Source organism: Sphaeramia orbicularis, chromosome 17, assembly GCF_902148855.1.
Source record: "Sphaeramia orbicularis chromosome 17, fSphaOr1.1, whole genome shotgun sequence".
In the NCBI taxonomy this organism is placed as follows: domain Eukaryota; kingdom Metazoa; phylum Chordata; class Actinopteri; order Kurtiformes; family Apogonidae; genus Sphaeramia; species Sphaeramia orbicularis.
Genome location: NC_043973.1, coordinates 32,421,457 through 32,434,392, shown reverse-complemented (window position 1 = coordinate 32,434,392; position 12,936 = coordinate 32,421,457). Strand labels below are relative to the sequence as shown.

General features: G+C 37.2%; 1 protein-coding gene across 6 annotated transcripts in view; it reads right to left on the bottom strand.

The window, feature by feature from the left end:
* The window catches only part of LOC115437631 (cyclic nucleotide-gated cation channel beta-1-like), a 43,613-nt gene that overhangs the window by 6,828 nt on the left and 23,849 nt on the right, over positions 1-12,936 (bottom strand). For 5 of the 6 annotated variants that reach the window (XR_003937958.1, XM_030160921.1, XM_030160918.1 and 2 more), the window contains 5 exons: positions 9,995-11,005; positions 6,508-6,722; positions 5,526-5,528; positions 5,102-5,311; positions 791-1,344 (listed from right to left, as the gene is read on the bottom strand). Coding sequence is in view for 5 of the 6 variants with exons in the window: in XM_030160918.1 (XP_030016778.1) it covers positions 791-1,344; positions 5,102-5,311; positions 5,526-5,528; positions 6,508-6,722; positions 9,995-11,005 (1,993 nt within the window). In the remaining variant the exon portion in view is untranslated. The remainder of the gene's footprint in view (positions 1-790; positions 1,345-5,101; positions 5,312-5,525; positions 5,529-6,507; positions 6,723-9,994; positions 11,006-12,936) is intronic. The other variant, XM_030160919.1, reaches the window with a different exon arrangement.

Here is a 12,936-nt window from a genome sequence, read left to right as displayed (position 1 = left end):
ATTATGAAAATATTTACATTTTACAAAAAAGATGTGAATAAGCTGAAAAAACAGAAATTTCATTTGAAAAATTCGTGCAATTTTAACAATATTATGCCTTGACTTATTATTTATACATGTACATTACACACAATGTTCCATAAACATTTGGTAACAGGCAGAATATTGTTAAAATTTTGGAGTTTGGAACTAAAATTTGAACAATTTCTACAATATCCCATCTCTTATTATTAACACAACTGCAGATCACAGTGGATCCATAAATGCACCAAACATTTAGTAACAGGCAGAATACTGTTCAAATTGCACATTTCAGGTTGTTCATCTTTGTTTTTATTTATGTATTTATTTGCATTTTATTGTGAAAGAATAGTTTTGTAAATGTAAATATTTTCACAGTGTAATGTTTTCTTTTTACTTAAATTTTTTCCACATAATTTTTCACAAAGAAAATTTGTTGTTGTCATTATTTATGGGTTATTTTGTTGTTATTTTGACTGTAGATCACATTGGTCTGTATGTGGAACCTGAACCAAAAGGATTTCAGGTTCATTTTTCAGTTCAGGTTCATTTTTGCACTTTCATCCTGCAGGGCCAGAATGGAACTTTTGGTGGGCCAGATTTGGCCCCCGGCCCACATGTTTGACACCTGTGTATTATTGTATTATTTATCATGAAGGTTTCTGTGTTGAGTGGGGCTTAAATAGTTGCCCACCCCTGATCTAAATGGTTCAACAATGAATCACTAAAGATGCTCCTGAAAACTGTTTACAACCATGATTCAACGCACCAGTAAAGCTGATGTTTTCGTTGAGGCCTGGAGACACCAGAACAGTATCGTAGCGTTCTCTTCCTTTCCTCCACTCCTCCTCCCTCCTCTTCTTCCACATTTCCTCCCGTTGCCTCCTCCACTCCTCCTCCCTCTGCCTCACCATTCTGATCTCCTGCTCCACCAGTGACTGGCTGCTGAGGGAGCGCAGCTTAAAAAACGGATTGGACGTGAAAGTGCTCTCCTGTGTTTCCGCACCCACCGGAGGGGAGCTGAGGCAGAACTCTGAAGCACTGCGAATGATCAGATTGGAGGTTTCCACGACGATGACATTGGCGGTAGAGCCAGAATCAAGGCTAGCCGGCCAATCAGAGAGACCGCTGACGGCAGTGGTAAGGAGCCGGTTCCTGGAGGTGGAGTCAGGCTCGAGGATGATGACGTTATTGGCCGTCATTTCATGGTAAAGGGATCGAGGCAGGGAGGAGGAGCTGGAGGCGGACGGGGAGACGGACAGGGTTGGGGTGCGGCAGGCTGGAGGCCGAGGTGGAGATCGTCCTGTTTGGAGGGTGGATGGTCTGAGGACAGAATCATACCAACATGTCAAAAAACAAACAAGAAACTAATTTAAAGTTTGAGGAATGTCAATCTTTTTCTCAGCAGAAGGAAATGCTCCAAAATAGAATCATTGAACTCTGATATTGTACGAAATACACTGTACATGATAGTGTAAGGAGATTTCATTGACTTAAAGGGCTCATATTTTGCTAAACCCACTTTTATTAGTCTTTGGTTCATTTATCTGTGTATTTGTGGACCCTTACAGTTCCAAAAGTTTGAATTTGAACCCTCCAGGTGCTGCAAAGCTATCTTTATATTCATTTTGGCAAAAATCGACTGGATTTCTACAGCCTGTTTTAATTCCTTCTTAATTTGTTGCATCTATAACTAGTTATGTCACGACATTTGCACATATAAGGTCAAGACTTCCAACATTTCTCCGAGTACGAAATAATCGTCAGCAGCAGCGGTTGTAGTCCATACTGAAAATATGTCCAAACTTCGAGCTGATTACTTAAAATGTTCAGATGTTGGTTGTATTAACGAACACAGGTGGCTGACCAGGACAGAGCAGCACAGTCAACAACCTGGAGGGGGTGGGGCCTGAAGCGGCTCATTTGGATTTAAAGTGCCAGCGCTCAAAATGACCTTTCTGGTGTCATTAATCAGAAATAGGGTTGAAGATGGACCTGTGGAGTTGAATTAATGAAGAATTCAGACCCAAGCAGAGCATTTACAGTTTATGTAGACCACAGCGAAATGTTTGAAAATGCATAATTCCATTTTAAAAAAAGCAAAATATCACTCCTTTAAATACACACAAATTTTTCTGCTTTTCTCCTAACTATGAAAAAGATATTATTCCTAATAAACTGTTTACATGGCCAGTGAAAATTAATAATCTTCTAACATTCCTCTGTATATGCAACTATGTTTTCTTCCACAGGTGATAGACATTACACTGTGTCAACTCCTCTTCCTTTGAACACCTTTTGGACATTTTTTTTTAATATTTGCTCATATCTATAAACCTGAAAATATCCTCTTTGACAGTAGGTTTGTTCTTCCTCCTTTCAACCAGAAATCTGATTTTTCTTAAGAGCATCTACATTATCTCTATCAAAGAGGATATTTGTTTTTACTCCAGCTTTCCATGAGGTGCCATGTGTTCCAAACTGCACTAAGATGTGCAAATTAGATTAGTTTAGTTTCCCACAAGCACTATATACATCTGTAAAGAATTCTCAGAGTATTATCAAATTGGAACTTTAGTAAAAGAAAAAAACCAAACATACTTCATGTAAAAAAAACAAAAAGAAAGCAAACACAAGGCAAAAACAAACATAGATTATGGTGAATAAGATACAGAAATGAATACATGCACATAACACAGGAGCTACATCTGCTACATGGACATGGTTTGGGTATTGGACCAGAAAACAAAATTTGCCTTCTTTTTTATGTTTTGTTGAATATTCTGAAAATTATGCAAAGTTCTGAATAAAAAGGCAAAAAACTAGCAATTTATAGTTCAAAATGGGATATGAAATTCTTCTCCATCTCTCCATCGAGTATTTTAAATGAACTTTTAATCATGTATCATTATGAGGAAATTAAATGACCAACACTGGGATATGACATTTTAGTCATATTTCCCAGCCTTACTCTGGATGATTTTAGACTTTTTTTAGGGAATATTTTTTAAAACTCATTTAAAGCTGATTTTCCAGCACCAGCAGGAGGCTGCACTACCTGCACTTAACGGCAGACAACATAATAGAGCTTTAAGCTACAAAAAGCGGAGCTCAAAGGGGATTAATTACAGCACTTATACATCCATCAGACTGCCAGAAGCATGACTGCAGTGAACTACCATGAATAATACTGCTCCACATCTGATGGACGTGTAAATGGGTATAATATGTATAATGTAAGTGCCTGTCATATCTAGTTTTAATTTTGTAATGTACTTGTAGTGGAAATCAGTGAATAGATCAGATGTGTTTTTATTAAAGATCTGATAATGCCAGCATGACATTTTTAACCCCATGTGGAAAAAATCAGGGATAAAACAGAATGAAGTGACTTTGGTTACACAACTCTCTCCTCTTTATATGTATTACAGGTGGTGCCAGACACAACAAACCCTGCCCCTCGCATATACTGCAGTCTATTTTGACATCGATCCAGCTGATGTCATTATGTCTGTGCATGTGGTGATGTCAGCATATCAACTGCCTCTATATATGTACCAAGTCTGAAGTAAATTGAAACAAAATTGATGTTTGTTTGGACATTTGAAATGTCACCCATTATAAGTAAATGGGAGAAGAAAAATGATCTAAAAATTCATTAAAAAATTTGAGGCTTGACCTACTTTTCCCTAAATATAACCACATGTAATCTAGGTCACTGGAAATCTCTAAACCCAATTTGGTATGAATTCAGGCAATAGTTTTGCTGCTAGAGTGTGAACAAACAAAGAAACAAACAAATCGAACCAAAAACAATACCCCTTGCCTCCCGTTTGGAGGGGTGGGGTAACAGTGGCACCACCCAAAGCACCATTTAATTCAAAAGATAAAATCATTTAAGTCTACAACTTCCTTGTTTATGTTGTGACAAATATGGTTAAGATTTCACACTGAGATTATTTTAATGCTATATTAACCCTCTGATATCCCGTCCACCAAGGCCCTTACTAAGCACCAAGTGTGCCTTTTTTGCACACTTGTGGAATAATGTCAAAAAAATTTCATGTAGTTTGTTTTTAATTCTTTTACACTTATTTATATTTCATCAACTTGAGCCGTAAATAAAAATACCAAATACTCAATAATGGTCACATTTTTTAACCCTTCAAATGCTGTGTTTGTAATGTAAACAAACCATTTTTTTGGATGCAAAAAACCCAAAAAATTATTATTTTTTCAATATACTACTTAAAAAGTGGATCACATATTATTTGATTTTTTTCATCCTGGCATATGTCAATGATTTACTCCAACACTGGTTAATTTGCATTATTATTTCTGGCACTAGGTCAAATGTTCAAAAATACTAGCATCTGTCACCAAGTGTGCATAAAATGCACACCTTTAAATCAAACTATTAAATATTGTATATTGACTTATTTTTCTGCTCTAATTTGATTTTATTTTTGTAAATCAAGGTCAGTGCTAATCATACAGATCAAATGTTAAAAATAGTGCGTTTTAGGCACACTTGGCAGACAGATGCTAGTCTGGTCATTTTCTTTTGTTTACAATGTGCACATTTTAGTTGGTGGCCAGAATTTTAAAGATCATGCAAAAATGAACAACTTTTGAATTCTAACCTAATTTAAATTGTGAAAAATAATATGAAGTTTTTTAACACAAAGTGCAAAGTGTGCCTAAAAGGCACACGCAGATACTGGAGGGTTAAAATAAACATTCAACTAGAGACAACGACAACAATGGGTTGAGATTTACAGTGACTTTGTAATAAATAGTGTAAACTGGGTTAATATTTCCATGTGTTTGCTTCTACTGGATAAAATAAACGGTCAAACATCGCAGTTACATGGTGAGCTCTGTAACCATTCAACAAAAGTTTTAGCCAGGGCATATTTATTCAGTTCTATGCATATGCTTACATCACTTTCTCAGCTGCTTTCATACAGTCTCTGGTCAGAACTGAGATCTTCAAAACTACTTTTACAACCTCCAGATATTGAACAACTTGGACACATCATAAAGTGACTTTTCAGTGTCTGCACAAATGCTTTCTCACCTGGGTATTGTCAGCCCCTGTGTGATCATCCCCCTCTCCCTGCGGTGCTTTTCTTCTCGCTCCAGTGTCAGTCGGATCTCTCGTTCCACAGCGCTCTCTGGCTCTTCCAGAGGGCTGCGATACGACGAGTCATCCAGTCCTGAGTCCTCGGAGCCTGGGGAAAGTGTGGAGGACAGAGGGGGTTCCCTGGGCACTGGTGGCTGGATTTCCCTTTAAATTAATCAGGACAAAGTAATGATAAGCAAACAATTGTAAATGTATAACAACAATTTAGAACAGGGAAGATTAAAGTTATGTACATCCCTGACATTGAGGTTTTTTAACAATCTCCACCAAGGACATAATGCCCACATTTGTTTGCAAAATTTGCAACCATTTTATGGGGATTGTAGAAGAAATTTGCATAATGGAAAGGTTGACTCACCATCTGAGATTACAAGAGGCACAGTTTGAAGAAAAATGGGGGAAATGGACTTTATTCAGAACCCAAAACAGTGTAAAAAACAAAGCAAAAAAGGAATAATTGAAGAAGCAAAGAATGGATGGACTATTAATAATGTGACTCCCAAACAGTGTTGTTATTGTTTATAAATGTTGAAAATAAAAAATAATAATAATAAACAAATGAAACAAATTTGCAACTTTGCTCCATAAAACACAATGAAATACAGACAAAGTAACCCACTCTTATGTGGCATGTGGAATGCATGGGAAGATATCTGGAAAAGAGTTAAAAGCCTATATGACATATGGAATGCATGCAAATATATATGGATATATATGGATATAAGTAATTTAGCCATTACACAACCACTTTAAGTTATATTTCCTCCCACTCCTTTTATCGAATATGTGAATGAAGTTATAATTAGTTTTCATGTATACTGTATGTGTACATTTTTCATGTTTTCTTGCAGTCTGTTTTATTTCTACAGACTAAAGTAGGATTACTTTTGTTTTGTTGCATATTTGAAATAAACTAAACTAAAACAAACAAAAAAAAGACTACATCACCATTTTTCTTCAGACTTGGTGGAAGGGTGGATAGTTCAAAGACACTTTCATTACATTTTGGAGCAGATCCATAACAAATGATTGATCAGGTCCTCTTTCTGATCACTCTTCATCAACACCTTTCTTTTTACTGCCAACCTATTGAACTCTGTTCTACCAAAGATAAACTATAAGATGTGATGTGGATCAAATACAAGCCAGATAATGGTATTAATTCAATTATTGATATCAAAACTCTAATCCTCTGTGTGGTTATCTAATTATAATCCTGTCAGAGCTTCGTTTTATACAGTATTGTACACTTTATTCAGGTTCTTTCAAGTTCAACAAGGAACTAAAATTAATTCAACACATTTAAGTAAAGGAGAAAAGTGAGATCACCCACTGTTTACCTGTGTTTGATTCGGGGGCTTCGAGTGGGAGGGTAAAGTGAACTGTGGGTTCCCCGGAAGCTCCCCTGAGCTTTCAGCCCCGGTTTGGGAATGGGCTGACCTTTGACCTCCGCCTCCATTTTCTTCCACTGCTGACGGGCCAATATAAAGTCAACGTGCTCAGTGGAGACATTTTCACTGAGGTTCTCCTGTTGAACACTGAAATCAGCAGGGACCTGCAGAATGGCCGATCAGAAAAAGGGATACACATGCATAAGTATTATTATTACCATTATCATTACTTTCTTATGTAGCTATAGATTACCTTAAGATCACATATGGATAAAGTAGCATTTATCATGAAAAAAATCACACTTACTTTGTGTAGTATTAAATTTCTAAATTTTAAGTGATGAAACTATAGAGAATCTCTTACCAGCTCCCCAGTTACCTTCATCAGCTTTGTTTCCACCTACACCACACAAAGCTCCACAGTGTATGCCACCAAAAATCTGTCAAATATGACTTGACAGTTTTGTTTCTTGCAATGGTGATATTTTGCAAGACTATCCCTATGCATATGTAGAGTTTATTTTATTTATTTATTTATTTTGCATCTGCATCTCCCTTGTACTCTCACATTGGTCCTCTCTCCTTTGCTGAAAGTCACTGTGTGAAAACGCACTCTGAAGTCCTCAAGCAACATCCCAACCCTAAAAACACATTCACTCTTCATTGCTTTTCACAAATAACAGTGATGTTTTGCCTATTACATCTGTAACACCTATTACTTCAGTAACTGCTTTGGCAGATTTCCCAACTCTGACTCAAAAGCAGAGTCAGAGCCTGAGCCTACCACAGAAACACCAAACTGTACACATCCTAACATATGGAAAAACCATCTGTCTTTCACAACAAATGGCTTGTTCAATTCCTGTGACTCACATGATAAAATGACCAACACTATGAATTGCATTTATAGTGAGACTGCAACCCAAGCACTGCTTAGAACACTGCATTATGCATTAGCTGTCAGAGTATTGACTCTCTAAATCAAAACGTTTAAGAAGAGCTGTCAGAGGATGGCATATCCCTCTGCTGCCGCAAAGTCAAAAAGTAAGATAATCTTATCTACAAATCAGAAAATGGCAACTTGAATCAGTCAACTTAAATCTGTGTTTTTCAACCTTGGGGTCGGGACCCCACATGGTGTCGCCAGGAATTCAAATGGGGCCACCTGAAATTTCTAGTAATTGATATAAATAAAAATAGAAACTTACTATTAAAAACATATGGTGAGTTGACAGAGACAATCACAATCCATAAAAGACATGACAAACTGTGAAGCTGAAACTGCAGCACTGTGGTTCTGTTTATCTGTGAAATGTTCATTGTGGTCAGTTTCAGATGCCGCAGCTCTTTCATAATTCATAGTTTGAGTTCTTGTTTGTTCAGTATTAATTGTCAGTCTTGTAAATCCAAGCTGGACTGACTGTACATATCCTGACCAAGGAAAATCAAATTCTCACTTTGTGCAGTAATCTACACCTGGATTTACTGCCTCTGTCCATAATAATATACATTATATAGACTAAATGTGTCTAAAATTATTTGCAACATAGTATAGGAAACTATTACATGATCAAAACCAAATTAATTTTAGCAAAAAAAAAAGTCTCCGTTTTGAATGTCTGGGGTCGCCAGAAAGTTGTGATGTTAAAATGGCGTCACGAGCCAAAAAAAGTTGGGAACCACTGACGTAAATAGACAAGACGGGTACTGAACAAATAAAATAGTGACAGGCTCAATTTCAACACACACATGATAAATTCCAACACTTTTGGTGGAAAAAATAGCAAATGGCTATCCAGTGAAGTATTAGAATCAAAAAGAACAAAGAGAAATAGACAGACAGATGGACAAACACACCCTCCTGCTTTATATTCTGGAGGGATTAATAAAATACTTAAAAGTACTTAATTATTGTTATAAAATTTGTAATACATTGATACTTAAACATGGTGTTGCAGTGTCAAACGGTGCAGAAAAAAAAATTCACCTACAGCAGGGGTGTCAAACTCATTTTAGTTCACTTCCACATTCAGCTTAATTTGATCTGCAGTGGGCCAAACCAGTAAAATAATAACATGATAATATATACATAATGACAACTCCAAACTTTTCTGTATATTTTACAGTGAAAAAAGTCAAATACACAATGAAAATGTTTAGATCCACAAACTGTCCTTTCAAACAATATGAATAACTTGAACAAACTGAAAGAATAAGTGTAATTTTAACAATATTCTGCCTTAGTTTATCATTTACACATGTACATTATAACGTACAGATCAAAGTGGATCTACAAACACACAAAATATTTAGTATCAGGCAGAATATTGTTAAAATTGCACTTATTTTCTTAAGACATTTCAGGTTCTTCACATTTGTTCAGGTTCTTCACATTTTTTTGTGAAATTATATTTTGTTTTAGTGTAAATACATGAAAATATTTACATTTGCAAAGAGAAAAATGTGGTGTTGTGAGTATTTATAGATTATTATGATTGTATTTGACTGGTCTGACCCACTGGAGATTGAGTTGGTCTGCATGTGGAACCTGAACTAAAAGGATGGTTATTTTCTTAATATCTATTTTTGCATTTCACAAATTCATCCCAAGGGCCAGACTGGACCCTTTGGTGGGCCGGATTTGGCCCCCGGGATGCATGTTTGACACCTGTGACCTACAGTATATTTCCTATATGTGACATGTGAAAGTGTTGATTCTATGGTATAAAGCACAGGTGTCAAACATGTGGCCCGGGGGCCAAATCTGGCCCACCAAAGGGTCCAGTCTGGCCCATAGGATGGATTCGTGAAATGCAAAAATTACACTGAAGATATTATCAATCAAGGATGTCCAAATCATTTTAATTCAGATTTCACACACAGACCAATTAGATTTCAAGTGCGTCAGATCAGTAAAATACTATCATATTAAACCTATAAATAAGGAAAACAGCAAATTTTCTCTTTGTTTTAATGTAAAAAAGTAAAATTACATGAAAATGTTTATATTAAGAAACTGATATTTTACAAAAAATGTGAATAACCTGAAATTTCTTGAGATAAGTAAATGCAATTTTGCCAATATTCTGCCTGTTGTTAAATGTTTGTGTGTTTGTAATTGTAATGTAAGTTGTAATGCACATGTGTAAATGATAAACTGATAAACTGAGGCACAATTTTGTTAAAATTGCAGTTGTTTTTCTTAAGACGTTTCCAGTTGTTCATGTTATTCTGATTTTTATAGATGTTAACATTATCATAATTTAATTTTACTTTCTTCACTGTTCTTATTTTACTGGTCCAGCCCATTGCAGATCAAATTGGGCTGAATTTGGCCCCTGAACTGAAATGAGTTTGACACCCCTGGTATAAAGTTATACTCTTAATGCCTAATCACTGTCATTCCACAGAACCTCCAGCTCTTATCTCATCTTACCCTTCTTTCAGGGTCTGTGGAGCTCGCTGTAGAGCTGGCAGAAGGAGACCGGAGGAACAGATCTCTCCTGGACTTCATCTGCTCTTCATCCGTCGCTATGCTAGATTCCTCCATCTCTTCCTCCCTCTGCTCCTCTTTTCCCATCTCCTGCTCTTTCCTTTCCTCTTCATCCCCCTCTCCTCCTCCTCCTGTCTCACATCCTCCTTGGTTGGGGAAGGCTGCCCATTGGTCATCGCCCGCATCGCTGTCCGAGTATATGACAGCCAGCTCGGCCTGGAGGCAGTCGCTAAGGTGACTGTCGCTAAGGTCGTCTCTGTTGCCGAGGTCCTGACCCCAGCACTCCTGCAGCATGGTGGCTGCCGGCTGCTCTGGGGGGTCAAAGGTCACAAGTGTGGCCTCTGCTGCTGGAACACTGTCAGACATGAAGAGGAGTTCTGACAGGCTGCTGGCTTCCTCGTCTCCATATCCATCTTCTGCTCTCCCTCCATCTTCTCCTTGTGTTTCTTCCTCTGTGTCCTCTTTAGTTTCATGTTCTTCTATTTCTTTCCTCCAGTCATCTTCCTCCTTTTCCTCTCCTATATCTTCAGTTACATCCTCTTTTATGTCTTCAGCATCTCCTTCACCTTCTCCTCTTCCTCCTATGTCTTCTACTTCTTCTTCTTCGCCTCTTTTATTCTTCTCTCCTATCTCGAACACAAGATAATCACACTCCTCTCCATTTCTTCTGTCACTTTCTGTCTCCGCAGCCTCATCTGTTTCTCGCTCATCACTGACTGGCTTCTGAGCTTCTGGGTAATGGAGTCCATCCATTTCCTGGCTGTGGCAGCTAACCAAGTTTTCTCTTTCTAGGTCTGTTAGCATTGGCGATGAGCTGATCTCCATGGTAACTGGTTCAGTTGGCTGTGTAGGAGCGTGAGGGTCGTCGACAGGGTTATCGTTACTGGAGTTACTGTCGTTGTGGCTACTGTCTGTTAGTTCACCCGCTGTCCTCCTGAGCCCAGCTGTAGCTCTCTGGAAACACAAATAAATAGTTATAATAAAAACTGACTGGATTTGGGTTGTACATCTTTCACCAATGGGGATGTAATATATCAACTAGTCTTATTTGTTATCACTTTTGTTGTTCTTTTCCTTTTTTCTATTGCAGCTGTGCAGATCATCTTCAGTTTTACATCAGTGCATAGAAGCATCTCTTGGGTTGTGACTTTAAGAAGTCGTATGTAGCAATAATTGCTCACATGAACATCAGATCTGTGGATTCTGTCTCCAAAAAAATGGTGGTAAGGGGACAATCACAATGAAAACATAGAGCAGAACCTGGCATAATTGTTATTTTTGATAGCTGCTGCAACAACTAGAGCTGCAACCGATCAATCGATAAGGTGCTTGAAGCGAATGCAAAAATTCACGATTCGATTAATCGACTCGAATTGATTGAAGGGAAATATTCTATTGCAATTTCCTGAACTGAAGCTTCTTTGTGCGTCACAATAAGCGTCCGAGTGAAACACAACAGTGGAACTAATGTTTAACAGCAGAGACATGAAGGAAACAAAGCTTTGATTCAGGGGAATTGTGGTTAAATGATTTTTTTTTATCACTTCGAGTCGATTAATCGTTTCAGCTCTAGCAACAACATTGCCCATTCCTAACAGAAAAGATGTACATAAACTATTTCCGGAAAAACTGTGACACCTAAGATACAATTAGAACTAAAAGCTGTTATTTGCTAAATTGTTTGAAACCTTTTTTTATTGACAAAAGTACAAAGAAAAGATTTTCAGGTTTTTCACTGAACAGTTTTAATATTTTTTATCAATACACTGTTGCCCATAAAGATGGAATAAAATGTTTTTACCTCTTCTCATGAAAAGACTGTAACAATGTGATTTATTCTAGATAGATAAAATGTAACTGGGATTCAGTATGCTATCATTGGACCTGGTAAAAAATACTGTATCCTCTTATGCTCAATATGATTGGATGTAAGAGGAATCCACCAAAGGCTTTGTTTATGCAAGTAAGAATGTGTTAATGTTTATCACTTTGTGTCCAACGTTGTGAATTGTCAGACAGTTCAAAAAGAACATTTCTCACTGCCTCTCAGTTACTAAATTTACCTCCAGCCACATGGATGTTGCCTTCATGTTTCACTGAATCCACACAAGCACTTTAAGCTCACACAGTCAGTAGATTAAAGCGCTGTATACACAGATATATGTATATAAATATATATGTCCTATAAATGTTTCACAGGCTAATGTGTAGCCTTTATATTGTTACCATGGTGGCACTGCGTTGGCAGTGAGTGGGTTAGCACATTATTATGGTCTGTCGTTCCAGGCATGTGCTGGTGACAGACGGGAGGTGTTGCTATGGAAACACTAAGTATAGATGCAGAGGCAGGCGAGCTGCTAAAGTCAGTTTTCTTTCAGTCCAGTGACAATCTGTGAAGCAGCACCGATTTAATAAACAGTGAGAGTAATCATTTTCATTTGTTAATGCATGTTGACATGTTTCACATATGCCTTGGCAAATTACAGACTATTAGTCATACTGATACCACCAAACTTTATTTGTGCAGTATTTTTTTTTTTACTGCACTGTTGCAGTTTGATCAATAAAACAAAATCTCATGTACCAAAATGCCTGTATAACACACACAAATGAATGCTGAGCTAAATTAGCATCATGTCCTTAAAATTCCTTCCAACTTATTTCTGTGATTAAGGAAAAAACAGGATCACTGCCAAAGCACCTATCACCTCCCAAGCTGTTAGTGGACTTTTAATAGTGTCTTTATGCAGCCAGTCACTGCAACACTAGTCACTTTTCCATTGATCCTCAAATTGCATGAATATAACTTGTGCATTAAAATGTGCCAAAGGGAAAATGACAATTTCGCCAAAACTCTCATTTTTTGATGAAAAGTTTATGTGCTT